The sequence below is a fragment of the Calonectris borealis genome, chromosome 19 (genome assembly GCF_964195595.1).
Source record: "Calonectris borealis chromosome 19, bCalBor7.hap1.2, whole genome shotgun sequence".
NCBI lineage: Eukaryota > Metazoa > Chordata > Aves > Procellariiformes > Procellariidae > Calonectris > Calonectris borealis.
In genome coordinates this window covers 5,096,087-5,116,439 of record NC_134330.1, presented here as the reverse complement: position 1 = coordinate 5,116,439, position 20,353 = coordinate 5,096,087, and the positions used below count along the sequence as shown (strand labels likewise).

Genomic DNA, 20,353 nt, shown 5'->3' with positions numbered 1-20,353 from the left:
GGCGGCGGCGGAGCATCCCCGGGAGGAGCGGCGGCGGGGCCGTCCCGTCCCGTCCCGTCCCGTCCCGTCCCGGCGCGTCCCGGGGTGCCGGCGGATGGCCCCGCGGCGGGCGCAGCGGCCGGGCCCCGCGGCGGGCGGGCGGTGACCGGAGCCCCGCGGGAGCGCAGCCGCGGATGCCCCCCGGGGGCCGGGCGGTGCGGGCAGCGGGGGGCCGCGGCCCGGGGCTCGCCGCACCTCTCCGGCCCCCCACGCCCCGGCGGCCGGGCGGGAGGCGGCGGTGAGCCCGGACATGGGTGTTTCTCTCCGGGAAGCGCTGCCCCGTGGCCTGTTGGTACCTGCGGACGGGCGCCCGGTGGAAAGTACCTTTTTCTCATGAACGGTTCTAGCTCCTCGCCCTGGGCTCTCGCCATGGACACTATGAAAACCACCTACATCGTGCTGGAACTGATCATCGCTGTGCTGTCGATCGCTGGCAATGTCCTGGTCTGCTGGGCCGTGGCCATCAACAGTACCTTGAAGAACGCAACCAACTATTTCCTGGTGTCCCTGGCGGTGGCTGATATCGCTGTGGGTTTGTTAGCCATCCCTTTCGCCATCACCATCAGCATCGGATTCCACGTGGATTTTCACAGCTGCCTCTTCTTCGCCTGCTTCGTGCTGGTGCTGACCCAAAGCTCCATTTTCAGCTTGCTGGCGGTGGCCATCGACAGGTACCTGGCTATTAAGATCCCACTGAGGTAAGAGACTGGAGTGGACGCAGGTAGCCAGACTGTGACCGTCCTTGTCTTAGCGTGCAGGAACTCCTAGTCTTGGTGTTGCCGTAAGAGGTTTGTCGCTCACAGGTGATGATGAAAATAACAGAGATTTTGCACTCGCTGCAGGACTGGGATCAGGTTTTCAGTATCCTGCCTCTGACTTCAACATATACCTTGGAGCTCAGTTTCTTGAGGATGTTTGTCTTGGGAGGGTCAGTGGCTTCTTGGGGGGGCTACGCAGTGATGTGGTGTGTGCTTGGGATAGTTGTAGCTAATCTATGTAGGTATTTACACAGCTCCCATTATTGTGGTGTCTGGGCATCTCCCAGGTAATTAAATATAGGAGCAACCGCTCTTTCTCCTACCTCCCAGCCTATTAGAGAAGTAGTTGTGCAGGCTGTTCTGTAAGAGCTCTTGTCTCTTCCTGAGCTCAGGACGCAAGACTTTCAGAAAGGCTGAAAGTCGTCTTAAATAGATCTTAATATGACTTTGTACATACCTCACCTTTTCAGCTAGGACTAGAGTCTAACTAGGCTGTCTTCCAGTTTTTAGAGGGGTGTAAGGAATGGACTGAAAGCACGATTTGTGGCACCTACAAACACCGAAACAGTGTTTCTGTGCTTGTATATGTACCTTTTCCTTCCAAGTGCTTACCATGAGTGAGTGTATAGATCAACAAATGTCAGAAGGTGTCAGGTCTGTGCATACACTGTGAAAGAAGAGGGAAGGAGAAGGGATTCATACCTCAGTTTTCAGAGTTTTACAGTTTAAACTTTCATCCAAGAGCAGGATCAAAGACATAAATTGGTTTCCTTCTAATTCACGGGATATTGCAAAATACTGGGGAAAAACGTATTGAATATATTTCACAGGCACTTCACCAGTGAGTTGGTGCAGCAGCTTCCTTATGCTTAAGTGCACAAAACCCCCGGCTTTGCATGACCAGTGACCCAAGTCTGTTAGTCGCGGTCTCCTTCATGTCTCTGTTGTCCCTCCCTAAGAAAAAGACGTCGATGGAGCCCCCCTGGGGAGTCCAGGACTGGTCAGAAGTGGAGGCTGTGGGGAAGCTGGGCAGGTTTGGAGTAGGGACCTCAGCTGAACTGTGTAAGCTGCAGCTTTCCTAGATTCTGCTTGTCTCTGGTATGTCATGTCCCTTGTACAAGCGAATTCACCCTAAAATAACTTAAAAAACCCCCTTCACGCTGGTCTGGCACCTTGCGTCGGAGAACTCCTATACATTGGGCAAATATTAATTAGTCATCAGGCAGATGATAAAAACTGATAGTGGAAATGCATGTGTGCTGAGTGGCTGCGTGTGTCATCGGCGCACGGAGCATGGAAATTCCACAGGATGTAAAGGAAGCGAGAGCCGAGCGGCAGCCCTGGTCTGTAGCGGAGGGAGCTGGGGCAGAGCAGTTCAGGTTGCTGCCAGCATCTCTGACACGGGCTGCTTGCCTTCCCAGCCACCCGGCTGGCCTCGGGGACGCGCGTTGGCTCCGGGTAACGCTCTGGTGCCTTTTCCTTTCGTTCGTTCGGGGCTTTCTTGGGATGGGGGCTAGCGGCACAGCAGCGGCTATGGAAGCAGGTCAGATTTTTTAAGTTTCAGTTTATCACACCCCTCACCACAGGCAAGCTGTTCAAGCGTGGGCTGTTAATTATAACTCTCTTTCTTTGTACCACAAGTGCTTTTTGCAGTTCTGAGGAAGTTGAACCTTGTGAGATCGGTTTCTGCTCTGCTTGGAATCCGAGACGAGAGTAGCGGATCAGAAATGCTCTGAGGGGATCATTTCAATGTTTGCAGAGGGGAAGTGGTTTTGCCGACTGACAAAATAGCAAGTGTTTCCTCCACTCTCTTTTTTCCACAATCCTGGTCTCCAGCAGGTTTGCTTGTCTCTCCATCAGGTCAGTCTACACACCTGTGTGGGAAGAAATCCCAGGGCAGTTTTGCCTTGCTTGTGATCCTTTCCCAACTTGGCTTTTTCACCCCACCTTAGGCCGAATCTTTCATTCCATTTGCACAAACATCTTTATTCCTATGAGCGCTTCCTAGCTGGACATTTGCAGCCCCTTCAGCTGCAAACGGAGATCAAGGAGTCCCATCCTAGGCTGGTCTGAAGCGTGAAGTTTGGATTAAACTTGGTCTTGGCATTGAGGTCCATTTCGTTGCTCTTAGAGGTGACCAGTGAGTAAAACCCCTTTAAAAGGACGGGGGTTTCTCGCTGCTAGGAGTGCAGGGCAATGGACAGGTCATTGCTTCGGCAACGGGAGATTTAGGGACTGGTACTGAAAGGCTGTTTTTATTTGTACAGCCAACATCAAAAGAGGATAGAAGAGGTTATAAAACTACGCTGGCAAAACGCTTCGCTACTGTGCTAGGGTTTTCCAGCCAAGGCTTACTTAGAGCTGCCTCGTCAGCATCGTTATTCCTGAGATGCTCCACAGTGCTGCCGGCAGCGAGGGGCGAGGAACTTGTCCAGCCACCTGCTCTAGGTAGATGCACACGCTGTTTCTGGGAGGAGGGTTGCGCTGCGGGAAGGGAAAGCTGGTCATTGATTTGTAGGAATGGCGACCTTAGGAAAAGTTTCTTTCTCACTCGAGCACTCGTTCTGGAGATCAGTGCAGAGGCTGATAACCGGCCATGAAGTATTAAACGTTTAAGAAAATGATTTGTCCCCAGCCCTATCTAGCAATTACAATAAATAACGCAGTTGTTGCAGAGCAGACAAGTGTCCCTGTCGCATCCACCAGCCCCCTGTGGAAACCTCTGCAGGGACACTGAGAACTGTGTGCCATATTATTTAATGCTATTTCAGGGCTATTTAAGCACACTGAGAGGCTGGGCAGGCCGGCAGGCTGGGGGTGCGCAGGAGAAGTTTGCATTACAGCCAGGCTAATAATGGATTTTTCAGTTCTGTGGCTGAACCAAAAAAATCCCACGGGGAAGAGGAAAATTGTTTCAGTCAAACTGAAACAGCAATGTTTGGAGGTTTCAGTGAAACAAAGTGATCCTGACCAACCTGGCAGATTTTTGTTTGAGTTGCTTAACTCTTCCAATGCTGCTGTGCTGCTTTTTGAAATGGAAGCATCCTCGCTGGAAAGGCACTAACAAATTCTCATCTAGACAACTGCAGAACAAAAATCTTATAACATTTTAAAATGGTGTTTTAGAACCCTCCCTCTTCTGGCTAAAAATATTTGCTGAATTTGACGTGAAGCCATGAATTCTTTCTGTCCCCTGAAACTCTTTGTGTGTTTGTTTTTGACAAATTTACTGTTTGCGGAGGAGCCCTCACCCGCGCTGCCCGCTTCGTGCAGCTGCAGCTCCGGGCCCTTTCCCGGGTCCCTTCTCCCCTGGCCGGCGCACCAGGACGCAGCTTCTCGTCTTCAGACGCGCTCTGACCCTGCCTTGCGTCCCGCACCCCTCCTGCACCCCAGGGCTTCCCACCGGGCTGCTGCCCGCGGGTGCCCGTCCCTGTGCCGCCCCCCGGTATGCGGCACCGTCCCTGCTCTCGTCTGCCAAGCTGACACCCCCCCGACCCCCTGAAGCTCGCTCCCCCGCAGCGCTTCCTCCAGGCAGAATATCAAAGCCAGGCAACTGAGCATCTTTCAGCAGCAGTAAATCCATCCTGCGGAGTGTTTGGCACCAGAGCGGTGCTAGGCTTTCGCTCTCTGGCTTTCTCCAGGGCTGGATTTCACCCCACAGTCCCATAGCTCCGAGCCAAAGAAGATTTGTAGGTGGAATAAAATTTTTTCCTTTTATTTGCATTAACCAAAATCCTTTGGCGTGGCTAATAATTGTAGGTACGGATAGATGCCTGGAACAAATGTGTCAGGAATTAGGGAGGGAGAAGAGTATCTGTATTTAGACAGCAAAAGGAGAATGAAACGCTGCCCAGTATCATGCCACGTGTGCCCTTGTCCGGCTGGTAATCTCCTGCAGGACGGTGAACGTTGTACTGCTGCTGCCTACCTGGCAAACACCCCAGCTGAGACCTGCGGAGGGAAAATTAACCCCAGCTCCCTGCGACTTGAGCTGATCTGGTGCTTGTTCTTCCCCCCTGGATTTAGTTCTCTCCTGTCTTCAATTTTATCCCTAGCAGAAGTGCGGGACTGGTGTTCCCGGGCAGCTTTGCCATGAACTGGAACAGGGTATCCATGGCCATGCCCTCTCCCTTTCTGCACCGCGCTGAGCCCTCGCTGAGCCCCGCAGCCAGAGCATCCGCGCTTGGATCCGCTTGTTAACGGTCTTGCACTGCTCTGCTGCTGGTGCTGCCAGGCTCCCCCATGAGCTGCTGCCCCTCTTATCTTTGACGTGATGAAGGAAACAGTCCAGCTCCTTTCTGCTCTCCTCATGGGGACAAATTCCATTTGGGTTGTCGTTGCTTTTATCTGATCCTTTTAGCTGTGCAGTGTCCTTTCACGAGGCGGGTTGGCTGGTGCTTTACAGCTGCCTGCCCTCCCTGCTGCTGCAGAGGAGGGGGTACCCTGTTCTCCAGCAAAGAATTGTTCCTGAATTCCTCTCAACTCCAAGCTTGTTCCTCAGCAAAGCAAACTGGTGGGTGTTTATGGCAGGTGGGAGGGCTGGAGCCACTGGGGAGGAGAGAAAATCCTTTTCAGAGCCTTGGTCTTCACCTACCATTTTCTGCGTGCCACCAGCGACAGAGAACTGCAGCTGCTCTTCTTCTTCTGCCCTTGCTTCATTTCCTTTCTGAGGGGAAATCCTTCACCGCCCGTCACCGGGACTCCCAGGCGCGTTCTGCTGTTGGCCTGTGCCTCACACGCACGGTGCCCGACCCCGAGACCCCCGCAGCCCGGGAGGCATCGTTATTCCAGAGCAGCGGATGCTCTGCCTCCCCGTCCATCAGTTGGCTCTGCCCGGCCAAGGTTACCATCAATTCATAAACTTAATGTGCATCAAACCTGGCAAACGTGCTGGGTGCTGCCGTGTTTGCTTGAGCAGCGGAGCTGTCGCGACTTTAAGGAAGTTCGTGTGGCTTGAGCTCGACTCAGGCAGAACGTGGGGGGTTTGTGCGGCAGCCGGGAGCCGGCAGCGCCCGCTCGCCGGGCCGTGGGTCTGCCAGGGCCGCCGCTCGCTCCGGGCTTCGGATGCAGCCAACTCTGGACACAGAAGCACAATAAAAAAACTCAGGAATAATCTCATGTGTCTTCCTGGCCGTAAACCGGAGGGGGGAAATCGCAGCTATTTTTAGTTGTGAGCAATTTGGCTTCCTTAAAATGCCTGTCCCAAATTTTTATGTTTTTCCCCCACCTCAGGGGTCACTTCCCTCTCAAAAAACAAAAATCCCAACAGGAAAGGAAGGAATTGTCTTTGAGACCTCTGCCCCGACGCAGCTCCCGCAGAAGCTGGGGGGTAGCAGGGATGTCGGGGAGCGGTGGCTGGGGCTGTCGGCTGAGGGCACCGACCTCTGGCTGAGCCAGAACCCAGAGCTTTGGGTTTAGGAGTTTTTTTCAGTTTTGGTTAAAACCTTTCTGTTAAAAGTACAGGTTAATTTTTAGATAAAAAAAGCAACTTTTGAAATCTAGCAGAGTTTTACTTTAGAAGACCTTTGGATCTCTCTGCAAAAAATGTATTAAACCAAAATGTTTTCACAGTGAACTGTTTTATTTTGCAGTTAAAAGTTTTCGTTTTGTTAATTAACGGGCTTGTTCTTGGGGTTTTTATGAATTTGCTGTTTGTCATAGCAATGAGCACAGACTGCAGAACTGAGTCTTTTAGGAGTGTTCTGCCCTGGCCCTTGGCTGCGCCGGGCAGGCACTACTGGGGGTGTTGGGGCTCCCGATACTGTGTTACAGACAGCTTTGGGCCGCAGGATGCCAGGAATCGGTGACACCAGCTGTGCCTACAGATGCGTCCGTCCTCTCCCCTCCCCACTGGCTCTCGCGGCTTTGCAAAGTCTGATGATGGGCTCAGGGAATTTGTACGTGCCAAAGAGCAGATTATCTCCTAATCCCATGGATGACATCAAGCCTGGGTATGAGCCACAAATAACCTGCGAGTACATCAGTGGGTGTGTGTCCGTGTCCTTACACTCACCCTTCGGCACCGTGTGGGCACCGGCATGGCACTGGGAAAGCGGGTGGTCACCGACCACCGTGACCAGAGCTGCTGGGGACGAGGGACAGAGCACAGTCCCTGCAGGAGTGGCTGTGCAGGCGGGCTAGTGCCACCGCGGCTGGGGCTCTGCCCGTACCCCTTCACGATGCACCGTGCATCAGCACCCATCACCCCGCACCCCGGCCCTCACCTCCTCCCTCCCTCCCTCCCCCCAGTCCCAGGCCCCCTGGGAGCGCGGTGCCACGGGGGCGGCTGTTGGCCACGTCCTCCCTCTCCCGTGCTCAGACTTGTTGGTCTCTTCCGTGAGATTTGCTTTGCTGCAGCAGCGTAGCTGGCACGCGGGGGCTGGACGCTGTGTCGCCAGCTGGCTCGAACCCGGCTGCGCCTGGGCAGGGAGGTGAGGGCAGGACGGGCTCCTCAAGCTGCCGGAGCACGCCGGGACGGGGCACGGGTGGGTGCGTGGTGCTGGGCTCGGTGCTGACCACGCAAGATGCAACAGCCCTTGGGAAGGTCGGTCAGGGCTCTGCAGGGAAGGCAGATGAGTAGCAACTTGCTGGGGCTGGCGGATGGAGAGGCCGGCGCTTTGGGGCCTTTGGGAAGGGCTTTAGCACCCGTTGCATTACAGAAAGAGCGATCCAGCAGAGATCTGCCATCCCCCCACCCTCATCTGTTATCTGAGGGAGCAGGGCACTGGCTGCGTGGGAGGGGTAGTGGCTGCACCGCTGCTCTGTGTGCAGGATCACACCCAAACAGCGCGCAGTGAATCATAGTTCCTATCTCGCCTCTACCAGCCGCCTTCAACTCAGCTGCCCCGGTGCTGCACATCTGAGGTCTGACCGCTCTGGGAGGTTTGGAATGACAAAAATTCTCAGCCCCAGGCACCCTCAGGCAGATAACACGGGGCTTCAGAGCCCCGAGGGAGGGTCCTGCCGGGGGCTGCAGGCTTGTAAGGATCCCCAGCCCTGCGGTTTGAGGTAGGGAGAGCGAGGGTTTTGTGCTCCGGGGCTCAGAAACACCCTACGGAGCGTGAAGGGCGGGCGGGTATCGCACGCTCCTGCCCGCACGTGGGTGTCTGGAGGCGGCTGCTCGTGTTTTGATGTCGCCGGTTGTTGGAGTGCGAGAGCCGGCGTGCGGGGCGCTGAGCTCATGTCCTTCCTGTGCGCCGGGGGCTCTGCGCACCTCCGGCAGTCCCCCAGCGCCAGGCGTGTTCACAGGAGCGTGGGGTTGCCCAGCGTGGGCAGGGAGCCCACAGCTCGCCCTGCACCCCGCTCGTACCCCGTGTGTCTTAGTTCAGTTTTCGGTCACCCTTTCTCCCACCGTCAGAGGCGAGAGCTGGCTGGGGCCGGCTTCTAGAGGCAGAAAGCAGGGTAGCAAATGCAAATTCCTGCCTGGCTGCGGGCTGCTGTGAAAGCGTGCGTGTGAGAAAAATGTTCTCACATCCACACCACAGGTGCTGTCGGTGTTCAACAAGTGCACGGCTCTGCGACCCCCTCCCACCGCTCCCCACCCCACAGCAGCCTGAGCTGCAGTTTTCTTTCTTATTCCCTTTTTAATCTTCCAGATTATCCAAATGCCTGCCGTTTGCAGGGTGCTTTGGGCCAAAACTGTGCTCTCTCCTGCATTTCTCCTTCCCACATTCCCGGTCCTGCAAACCTGATGCCCTTCGGCCGTTCCCCTGCCCTGAGCCGGTGCCGTGCTGGCAGCGGCAGGGCTGAGGTGCCAGCCCGTGGAGGGGTGCGCGGGGATAAACCGGGGTGAGGCGAGAGCTGGGGGCTGTAGAGGGTCGCCTTCGCTCTCCCAGCTGCTCTGCCTCCAGCCCAGGGCAGGGGGAGTTCGCAGGAGGGGTAAGCACATGGGTGCGGGTATCTTGCTGAGGGGGTTTTAAACCTGTAGACACTCGATAGTCCAAGCTCGCAGGCTGCAGGACCTGGCGTGGTTGTAGCCTGTATGGGGTAGGCTGGGGAATGTCGGCACAAAGGGGTACCCAGGGGTAGGGAACGCTCCCCTCCATGCCCCCAGCTCATCCCGAGAGGCATCTCCATGGCTGCGTGAGAAGCGCAAGTGGGTTTTGTCCATTTTGTCCTGGGAAGAGTAATTTGGAGTCTTCATAACTGGGGAGCAGTTAACTTGGGGCTGCAAACAGGTTTGCTTCTGACTGGCAGACATTCCCCCACCCCTGCTTTTCTCTGGGAGCAGCAGATGGCCAATGTCCACCCAAAGGCTCATCTTCAGCCAGAACCTCGGTCATCCTGGTCTCTGTGCTGCTGTTTGTGCCTCTCCGTCTGCTCCTCTGTGACTCTGCTCCCAGGTGGAATTGCTTCCTAGAGAGCAAACGGCAGGTCTGGAGCAGCCCCAGCCCCTGACAGCATCCGATCGCACACTGGGCTTGTCTTCTTCTCTTACTAGTCCAAAAGCATCTAGCTTTTATTTCAGACTAAGGCTGAAAATGCCATATAACATGAGCAAAGCAAGCCCTGGAGAAAGTTAAAGCCTTCCAGTCTTTAAATGCCTTTTCGTGATCCTCCAAATCTAAAAATGAAGCATTGCAACCCATGACCTTGCTGGTTAGCTGCCTGAAGCGGGAATGGAAACCTAACAGCACCGGGAGGCGAGCGGCCGGGTGTTCCTCCTCCCTCTGCGGATGGGAGCCAAGGCAAGTCTGGCTTCCCCGAGCAGCCGGGCTCAAAGCTCGGAGCAGCACCCACATACCGGCCTCCCTTTTGGAGACAAGGCTTGAACGACAGCCTGCAGCCGGGCTCTGTGTTGCGAGGGCTGGGTGTTCTCACTTACATGTCGCTACCCAGGGTTGCACAACAGCGGGGCCGCCTGTGCAGCGTGGGGTGCTCCCCGGTGGGTGGGGGTGCTCCCCGGTGGGTGGGGGTGCTCCCCGGTGGGTGCGTGGTCCTGGCACCGGGAGCAGGGGAGGGCTGTCACCCTGCGAGCGCTCACTTCTTTCCATTCAGCTTTTCCTGACAGGTTAAGGATGGCCGGTAGCCAGCGTCCAGGGCCGTCTCCATCCCCTGGAGGGGGGGTGCGTGGGGCTGAGCTGCCGCAGGCGCTCAGGTTTCCCAGGAAAGCACCAGGCAGCGGGAGCGGTGCTCCAGGCAGCCAGAAATGGAGGGTGCTGAGCGATGCCTCCTGCCCCTCCAAATAACCCCTGTGCGCTCACCTGAGCTGTGGGTGCTGGCGTGTTTGCAGTAACCCATCCAGCGGAAGGCCGGGAGTGCGAGCGGGGGACGCTGCTGCGGTCCCCCGCGGACAATAGGGACAGATGCGGGAGGAAGTGATTTGTCTACAACTGGACATGGACAGACGCAGATGTCCTGCTTCCTCGGCTGATACCGTAACCACTAATCAGATTTCTCTCTCTCACCGCCAACTCCTTCCTGGTTAAAAAGCACAGCTTTTTCTTTTTTTCTCCCCCCTCCCCCTGCCTCTAAGGTGCAATTTATGATTAATTTAAAATGTCCTGCCAGGATATTTCAGCTGGTATGTGATCTCCGTTCCCTGGCTGTGCATGGAGCAGCAATGGTGCTTATTTCATGCTGTTATAGCTCCAAAAAAAAAAAAAGAGCAAGATGCAAAGTACAGCTGCAAGTAGATGACAAGGATACAATGCTTGGCAGCCAAACTGCTCTCTCCCCTTGTGAATGGAGGTGTCTGTGTATTTTCCTTCACACTTAAAATAGAAACATATAAATTATCACTGCTTGTTTGTATCAGAGCACCTGCGTAGTCTGAGTTCTGCAGACTCTCCATCTGCTCACCTCCCTGCATCCGGCAGCCCGGGCACGGGGCAGAACGGGGAGGGAAGCAGGGAGAGCAGCGGGGACACCAGCCCCCAGCGCTCCCCCCACAGCTCCGGGCACCGGGAGCGCAGGGAGGCCCCAGGCTGGCTGCAGCACCCCTTGCACAGCCGTCACGCCTGTGTCTCCCCACTGATCCCATCGAACGTGGCCTCAGCACAAGACACCCGTGAGTTTGGCGTTCGAGCACTGAAATTGCTCGTCGAAGGCTGAGCTTGCGCTGGGGTTTGGCAGGGGGAGGGCTGGCCCAAACTCCGCGAGCGGAGCAGCGCAGCACCCGTCCATCAGGCTGGGACGCGGGGACTCCGGTCGCGCTGCTGCGGAACTGCAGCTCTGCTGACGGACACACGTCTGCGCGGGGTCGGCAGAGACTGAGGTTGACCACACAACGTGTGCAGGTTTAGAGCCACGCTTTGCCTGATTCCAAGCGCTCCCCTAACCATCCCGGGAGTCCGAAGATGCCAGGACAAGGGTTGGGACCCTCCTGGCTCTTCCCAGTTAAGGTTGCAGAAGGCAACGTTGCTGTTCAGATGCTTGGACTAACCAAGCCTGGGAGGCTCCGTCATGAGAGAAAATTTTCCTGATGGAAAAGTTAATGCTGCAACTGCAGCATTGTGTTACATGCACAAAAGAAGCATTTAAACACCCGGTGTCCGGGTGCAGCTTTCGCAAGCACAGCCCGGCAGCCCGGTGGGGGCTGCTGGCGAGACGAAGCCTGACTGAGGGGGGCTGGATTTCTCGTAACGTCTTTTTGTTGCTAGAAGCTGCAGCTCAGCCAGCCTCAGGGATTTTACTCAGGCACCCAGCGAGGACGGGGGACAGTGCTGATGCCTGGGCGGGTGGACGTCCCCTGGCAGACGTCTGAAGAGCCGGGACCCACAGTGTGTTTGCCAGGTACCAGCTGCAGGTCTTCAGACCATGGCAGAGATGATGGAGATCATTTTTGTGTCTCCAACTGTGGCCCAGTAGCAGGGAGGTAGGGAAGGACTTTGGGAACAGGGCTGCCACGGTGAACAAATGTAAGGGGGTTGTGCCACTCTGCAGGTGACAGTCAAAGCGGTCTCCTCCCTGCCCCTGGGCAGGGCAAGGGCTGCGTGGTTGGACCCTGCACCACGGCGCTGATGAGCACATGGTGGTGAGTGCTGACGCAGTTCCTCAGCTTGCAGATCACCCTTTTGTTCAGCAACACATCTCAAATATTCAGTAAAACAAACTATTTGCTATTGGCTCTGCTCTTTGCTAACCTCGGGTTTATTTACTCAGTAATTTATCAGCCAGGGCCCAGGCCAGCATCATGGTCAGGGCCACCACCAGACTCCTCCAAGCACCAGGAGAGCAGGTATGTGGCACCACAGCGTTTTGACCTGTTCATCCTTCTGGGCTGCGCGGGGACGGCGGGGCATTCTCCCCCATTCCTGCTCTTGGAGGATCCATAATGTGGGAATAACAGTCCCCTTCCAGACTATTTCTTCCAGGCTGTGGCTGCTTTCTCCCCCAAGTCTAATCGCCCCAAACGCTGCATTAAGCTCTGGCTGCTGCTGTACGCTCCTCATCTGATGGGAGCTCAGGGGCAGCAGTGCCTCTGCTTGGGTGATCTCCGCGGGGTCACTGCAGGGGTTGGTGGGGAGATGCAGGTACGGGAGAGGCTGGGCTGGCTGCAGGCTGGCAACGCATCCTGCTCCGCTCCAGCTGGGCTGAGCAATGCCTGCCTGGGTGGCTTGGCTGGAATCCAGCTCTAGTAAATAGCAGTAGAAATGCAATGAGTTCTGTTGGAAAAAAAACCCCACCCTGACCATCCTACCAACCAGAGGCACAGTGCCTGGTGAACGCGGTGAGCCTTCCCGGGCCCTGGGCTAATGGGCAACTTGATCATTTTGGTGGTTGCCATGATGCTCTTCCAGAAAAGCTATGGACCTTGCTGAGCCATCACTGGAGCGGAGGGGCCGCACCAGCGATGTGTGCTGGGTGAAGGAGACCATCTCCAGTCCAGGGTCAGCTCAGGGGACATCTCCTCCAGCCTCAGCAGCAGAGCGGCTGCTCACTCCACGGGACGGTGGCTGGGCAGAGCTGGGTTGTGCCCTGGCTGAAGCCTCTGCCGCTGGCCCGTTTTGGTGACGGCACAGCAGGAACAGACCCAGCAGCCTGGCACTTGTATACGGTAACACCGGCGGCTCAGAGCCATGTTGTAAAAGCAGCTGAACTTTCCTTAAAGTATTTGACCTACCACAACCCAGGCTGTTGGCAAACGTATAGTTATGTATGTCGGGAGAATAGAAACCTGAATCGCTTGATGATGGCAGCACAGTGGGGGATGGCATCGGGGCTTCTGCAGCATGTCCACTGGGTGGGAGCTGAGATAATTAGCTGCTTGATGATGATTACGCCAGTAAAGAGACTTTGCCTGGCGGTGTAAAAGGAACTAATGCATTGCCAGGTTATTTAATCTCAATAAATCATTTAAAAGTATTCAGCTGTTATTTACATTAAAGCAACATTCGATGCCTCTGGGCAGAAACATAGACGAGATTCAATATTTGTTATACATTAATTGAGCAGACTTAGGTGAGTAAATTTACTTTAATATTTTTTTGCCTAATAATATTAAGCCTAAAAGAGAATGAAGGAGGGGTTTGCTGGAGCATTCAGAGCTGTGAAAATCTGTTGGTTCCTGACTGTCTGATCGTGTTTTATAGAGCTTAGGAAAAAAGTTGAGTCTGAGTTGTCTCACAGCCCACGCCTGCTTTTCCTGATGGTGGTTTATGAGGGGGGTGGCGGTTGTGTGCAGCGGCTCGCTAATGGGACTCTTGTGCCTTAATCTGGTAATAGTCACGCATTTCTTTATTTTTAAGCATATGCTTAACTTCCGTTAACTTAAGGCAGCGTCCCACCAAATAAGTGTATTAAGGTAATTAGTGAACAATTTTAGAGCATCGAACTATCCCCAATTTCACCTTGGCCTCTTCCGGCTGGTAGCCCAGCGACCAGCTGCGACCCTTCCCTGTAGTCACAGCAGCGACTGTTGTCGTTCCCTGGGATCAATCCACTGAACGGAGAGATGTTGGGAGGAATTTGCAATGCATCCCCGCAAAAATAAAGAGCTAATCTAAGTTGTTCAATGCGAACAACCATCTCCACTTTCATGAGCACCATCTCTTCCCTGCCAGACAGGCCTGCAGCCCTCTCCATTGCTCAGCTCCGGCTTTTCCAGACCCGGAGCGCAGCACGTTTTTCCATCTCCTCCTTCTCGCAGAAGGGGCCCCCACTTAAACGTGACCGTGGCTGCAGCTCTGCTGTGTGTGCTGGCGAAGAGCGAGCAACACTAAAATAAACATGCCACCATTACAGCCACTGGAAAATGAAGTGACTACTTAAGTGGTTTTGTAAACCTTCAAGCCAAGCCTTACGTTTGCAGAAGAGTTCAGGAAGAGAGCAGATGGAAGAAGCCTTATTTTGGGGTCGTATGTTTTCAGCAAGAGGCAGCACCGAATGTCACCAGCCTGGAGCGGCGTGGTGGACACCGGCCTGAGCACGGCACGCTGAGCCGCGGCGGCTTTTCCTTGTGTTCCTGCGCACAGCCTGCTTCAGCCACACAAAACTCCTGACTCCTCCGGTTTCTCTGTCTGAACAACGGTCCCTTTTGCATCTTCCAGTCTCAGTACAATAGTTTTTGGGATGTGACATGACTGAGGCAGCAGAGAAGAAACCGAAGTGATCAACTATGCGTGAATAGCCAAGGAGCCTCGTTTTTTTTCTTCCCACGTGCAGAGCTGTAGGTCAGCAGCAGCTCTTGGTGCTCCTGCAGCACTGACTGAGCTTGGCCAGCATCGTAGCTCGAGACGCAGACTTTGCCAAGAGATCAGATTTCTGGGAACTTGCTCCGAATCAAATCTTAAAAGTTTTCAGGCCCTACAACTCCAGACCAGCTCTGGCTGCTGAAAACAGGCACTTAACACAGGGTTTTGAAAGCAACGGGCTTGGCCTCGGTGATGCCCTGTCTGACAACTTCTCATTTTCTGAAGCAGCGAGACTTAATAATAATGAGAGAAAAGTGCAGGAGAAACCCCTCAGTGGCTGGACCTGCCCTGTAGACATCTACCCCGTGGAGTGTTTCACAGTTCAGCATCACCTAAATGTGGCTGCTGCTCCCGCATCCTCTCGGCCAGCCCCGGCCGTGCCCGAAGCCAGCCCCGCTCGCAGCGGCCGCGCAGAAGGAGCCAAGGGTTCCCCCCAGCCCCTCTTTGCCTCCCGGGTCGTGCTGGCAGACCCCCCACGTACCCTCCTGTCTTTGTAGCTTGCAGGAGGAGGGGGACACACGGCTCGCGCGGAGGCGACCGCAGTGTGATTCACAGGCACAGCTGCGGGTCTGTGGGAATAAAACCCTCCCCTGCCTCACGGGCCGGAAGAAAATCAGAACAAACGTTCTTAGGAAAGGAGGAGCAGGGAAGCCAAGCCAGAGTAAACAAGCACTGAGAGAAGGGTGTGGGAAGGGGGGGGACGTGTGTCAGCCAGCAGATGCTAACTGGCTGTGGAGAGGACAGTAATGGGTTTCTCATGTTGTCTTTCTGGCAGTCGCTGGTCCTTCCTATCTCCAAAAAGCAATCCGACTGATGCTTTGATGTTGGCATCTGTTCTGGTTGCACCCAAACCAGCTTGACTTTTGCTGCTTTAGGTTCCAGCCCCGTTTCTGTCTCTGAGCATCAGCCACAACTTTGTTTTCTTGGCCATGAAGGCACCCAGTCCGTGGGGTTGGGAAAGGTGTGGGGCGGCGCATGGCTCTGCACCCCTCAGCACTGCATCAGCTTGTCCCTGGGCCACCGCAGAGCTTCTTTGTAACACATGTGAGAGCAGCAGGAGCCCAAGGAAGGTGTTTACTTACAAATCCGGATCTTTACAACCAGCTATGGTCAGCAGAGCACAAGCATCGTTTGACAGCAGCAGCCACGCACGGCTGCTACCCCACCGACGGCTTCAGCAGCTGCAGGTCGGAGTCTGTGTGTGGCTTCAGGACGTCTCGATGGCGCGCGTCCTACAGAATTGGCACGGCAGATGTACGAGCAGTGGAGGCCGACACCAGCCCTGGGGGCTAAGCGAAGCTGCCCGCATCAGCACTATTGATGGAGGATGCATAAAGCAGGGACGTCAAACAGGGGGAGAAGAGCCCAGGGTCCCTGGCTCCCAGCTCCACGCCTGGATGCAAGACTCTGAATGGAGACACAAACCCTAACTTGTAACTCTCCTAAGCAATCCATCATTAGCAGTTGCTTTTAGATGCTGGCTCAGAAAAGTCTTTCAGGCTATTTGTTATCCAGCCACAACAAGCTCGCGTGGGCTGCAGTCTGGCATGTGTAAACCGGCAATTGCACCATTTGGGAAACTGGTAGGATCCCTGGTTTCCACACACATGGGTACTTCCACCTTAGTGTACGAGGTAGCATGGGAAGGGACATCACATTACGGGACTGCTGCAATCTCCAGTGAAAGCCAGCATTGCTGCAGGCATAAGAGCAGCCCAAGTTGAAGCAAGTTGGTGCGGTATAAAGGCTGTCAGCATGTGGTGATGCTGGTTAAGTCCTTAGCTACCCATTACAGTGTAGAATTGAGAGCTAGTATTGTCTCAGCTGTAATGTCAGCCCAGAAGTTCATGTAGCCCCGCAACGTGTCCTGGCGTGCCCAATAATGGATGCTTAGAGCAAGAGAGCAAGTTGGTGGTTACAGAGTGAGCCTTCCCCCTGTTCTTGCCCTCCTTGTAGTTGGTGGTTTAGGCTCAGGCAATGATAAAGCCTTTTTTAAGACTCCAAGTCCTCACCTCCTACTGAAGGATGTTCGCGGGCAGGAGCAGTGCTTGGCACCTCTCAGGAATAGTAAGTGAATCACCTCCCCAAATCACTTTGCGTAGGCGTAGAGCACAGGTGAGATTTTTTACCCCTCCGGTGATCACAGAGGTGAGGTTCCTGCGTGGGTGTGGGTGGGGCTTTTGCGGCATTAGCCAAAATGCTGATGACTTTAACTGCAGGGAAGTCACGAGCGCTCATTTATATAATGGCTCTATCTTGGTTTTGTTCTTGATGCTGTAGGTATAATAGTCTGGTGACTGGCAAGCGGGCAAGAGGACTCATCGCTGTGCTGTGGCTCCTGTCCTTTGGAATCGGACTGACTCCGCTTATGGGCTGGAATAAAGCCATGAGCGGCTGTCCCAATGCCACCAACGAGACAGGGGCTGACACCGGGACAGAGCACCATGGCTGCTTCATCTCATGCCTCTTTGAGAACGTGGTAACGATGAGCTACATGGTGTATTTCAACTTCTTCGGCTGCGTGCTGCTTCCGCTCATTATCATGCTGGGAATCTACATTAAGATATTCATGGTCGCCTGCAAACAGTTGCATCAGATTGAACTGATGGGCAACTCCAGGACCACACTGCAGAAGGAGGTCCATGCAGCCAAGTCTCTGGCCATCATTGTAGGACTTTTTGCCTTCTGTTGGCTGCCCCTGCATATCTTGAACTGCATCACTCACTTCCACGAGGAGTTCTCCAAATCCAAGCCTGAGTGGGTGATGTATGTGGCCATCATCCTTTCCCATGCCAACTCTGTCATCAATCCCATCATTTATGCCTACAGGATCAGGGACTTCCGCTACACCTTCCGCAAGATCATTTCCAAGATCCTCTGTAAGACGGATGACTTCCCCAAGTGCACCACTGACAACAACCAGCACCTGACTGTCACCAACATTAACTCTCCAGTGGCCTCTGTGACCATATGACGGTGCATGTCCTGCTCCTGGGATTTTGCAGTCCCTGACACTACCCTTCCCTGTGCCTATGTGAACAGTTACAGCTAACTCCTAGAGGAGTGCTCAGAGATGACCACTATGCAGTTATGCAGCTGTATTTTTTTTATTTTTGTAATTAACATAGTGCCTCCTAGAGGAATAACCCGACCGAGGAGACTGCGTGCAGCTCACCCTCGACTGTAAACCCAGGTTGCGTGATCGTATTGTATTTCCTTTCCAGGTCAGACATTGACTGTGGAAGACCCACCTGCTGGGGGTGTTTCCCCAATTGTGCTGCTCATGTCAAGTCCTAGGATCTTTATTTTAATTATTATTATTTTTTTTAATCTTTTGATTCATTTAGGAGTAATAATTTTGTGTCTGGTTTTGGGTTGTTCTTTAAGTCCATGCTTGACAGCACTTTGGTAATACCCTAATTATTCCATCAATTGTTTGATGCAGCTAGTATTCTCCGATGGGAAAAAGTCTTACTTAGCCCAGTTGCTGGTGTGAAACTGAATCTGCGTTCCAGGCTCTGAGAGACGTGACCATGTTGGTAGGAAAACAAGATCAGAACTGGCCAGCTATTTTTGGCCCCAGTATGGAAGCCCTACTTACTGAAAGAGAAAAATTTTAGAAAAGACTTGACTGAAGTTTTAGAACAGTGGTTTTATTGCCTTTAAATCACTTTGGTCTACAGGATCGTGCAGACCAGTGCTTCAGGTTTGATTTCAAATCTGTTCCCTGCTATCAAAAGGCAGACGTGCCCTAATAGTCCTCGCCAGTCTGATCCAGAGTCACTGAGGTTGGTGCAAACACCCCCTTGGTGTCTTGATCTCTACAATTAGATTTTTGCTCCCAAGTCAAAACTTGACAGCCTTGCAGTGCTTCCAGAAGTGCAGGTTTTAGCTGTGAGAGCCGCAGTTCACCTGATTCCTAAAATTTGGTCTTGCTGGGGTTCCTCTATAGCCCCGGTAACCCCCAGAAGCTGTGAGTGCTTTTTCTAATAGTGATTTTTTTTTTTTTTTTTTTTTTTTTTAATCCTGACCTGCATCAGTAGCAAAAGAGACTGGAAGGGAGTTAATTTGCTTGAGAAGCTAGAATGCCTTGATTTGTGACCGGATTTTGGCCGAGCTCTTTGGGGAAGAAGCTCACCTCGCAGATTGCCTAGCCTGGCCTCTGCAGTTAGCCGCCGAGTCCTGGCCCTTTGTAAGGACAAAGCCTGCTCAACAGCGGAGCAGTCTTAATTTGTACTGCAAGTTAATAACTCTCTGCAACCACAGCTCAGTAATTACTGCACCTGATTTCATATGTAACTAGACGAAGGTAGAAAGAACAGTGCATTAATTTCTGAAGTACGAGTTCCACTTCTCCAGACTGCATGACGGCACGTGCACTGCTGTAAATGAACCGTGTTTCTGGCATGTCTTTTAATTTGCAGGGCAGTTTCTTTCCACAACTGAGAGGAACAGGGAGGGGAGTCAGAAAAACACCAAACAGCCTCCCTCCTCCGTGCCCAAAAGCCAATTGTGGTGCAGACACAGCTGTTCTTGACTAGCTCAGACCTGAGCTGTGGCCCCCTTACAAACGGGAGTCTTGCCTAAAGGTCCTACATGGTGAAGTGGTACCATCTCTCTCCGAAGCACTCAATGCCAGCAGCATCACCATGCGACCGGTGAGAAGCTGGAGTGCAAGGATGTGTATTAAATATGGGTTTCGGTGGTAACTCATGCAGGCAGGCAGAGATAGGGAGCAGGCCTTTTAGAGCCAGGTGGCAGGGGAGGAAGTTTAAACACAGCCAGTTCCTGAAGAACAGGTCCAGTGGACAGACTGTGATGCCTGGAGAAGTTTGTCCCTGATAAATTGTACTTGAATCATGTAGAAATCAGCTTTCTATTTTTTTTAACTGCATTGCACTAAAAGGGGGGTAATGTAAGACCCCAAGGGTTTCATTTCTCTGGTGTATATAATGACAAATACGGTGTAAAATCAGCTGAAAAGCTGATCTGAAGAAATCCTGTTCCTGCAGCATCTGCTGTGCCAGCTGGCATGACCTGCAGGTATGACTTAGGGCCCGCCGTGCCGAGGATGGCTCACTAGGAGTGATGGATTTCGCTGCCGTGTGTGTAGCAGCTCAGCCGTAAGAGCCAGCCCCAAACCTTGGTGAATCACCAGTAAGCTCTGAATAGGTTTGTACATGTTTATGCAATGTCCAAATTTAGCTACAGCTCAGTACCTCAGATACTGGCATTTCCAAGAAGCAGCTGAATAGTTAAAAGTTACCGTCCCACGTGTTTCTCCTTTAACAGCCCCATTCAGCTTTGCTGCATCTGCCTTGGTCATAGTCCAGCTAACACATGTAGCCACCTCCTGCCATTTGGGCAGGGTTCGACTCTCTCCTCCTTTCATTCCTTCCCTTCTGTATTATCTTTGGCTGTGTTCCTCCTGTTAATCATGGCTGGAAACGAGCAGGGTTTCACCTGCAGGTCTGGCAGTGTTGCAAAGTGGTTGCAAGCCACATTTATCCTTACAACAAAGAATGTAATCTCTCCCCTCCTGCTGGCTGAAAATGAACCAAACGCTGGACAGCACGAACAGACTGAAACACACAGCACTGCAATACAGAGAGAGATGGTCCCAGAACACTTGCTCGTATGTGACAGCTTGCACTGCAGCTCGGCATCCACTACTGCTACCTTTCATATGCCTCTTATGAGCCAGAATTCCTGTAGACAGATGTGGTGTTTCCTTAGTATGACTGTGCCATTGGGTTGTCAGCCATTATTAACTATGGCCCTGGTCACTGTGGTCTTTAGGCACGTTAAGTGCCTTCATGGATCTGAGCCAAAGTCATTTCAAGGCAAAATAAAAATAGGACACCTCTCTCATCCCCCTCAAAAAAAAGCTCTGAAGGTTTCTATAAAAATGTGAAGTGAAAA

The 20,353-nt window shown here is 53.4% G+C and overlaps 1 protein-coding gene across 1 annotated transcript; it reads left to right on the top strand.

Annotated features, from left to right (window-relative positions):
- Positions 1 to 348: 348 nt before the first annotated feature.
- On the top strand, positions 349 to 18,267 carry ADORA2B (adenosine A2b receptor). The gene is made up of 2 exons (XM_075168594.1): positions 349 to 737; positions 16,712 to 18,267. Exons 1-2 carry the CDS (start codon positions 373 to 375, stop codon positions 17,403 to 17,405), a joined length of 1,059 nt encoding a protein of 352 aa, XP_075024695.1. The 5' UTR covers positions 349 to 372; the 3' UTR covers positions 17,406 to 18,267.
- The last annotated feature ends 2,086 nt before the right edge of the window (positions 18,268 to 20,353 follow it).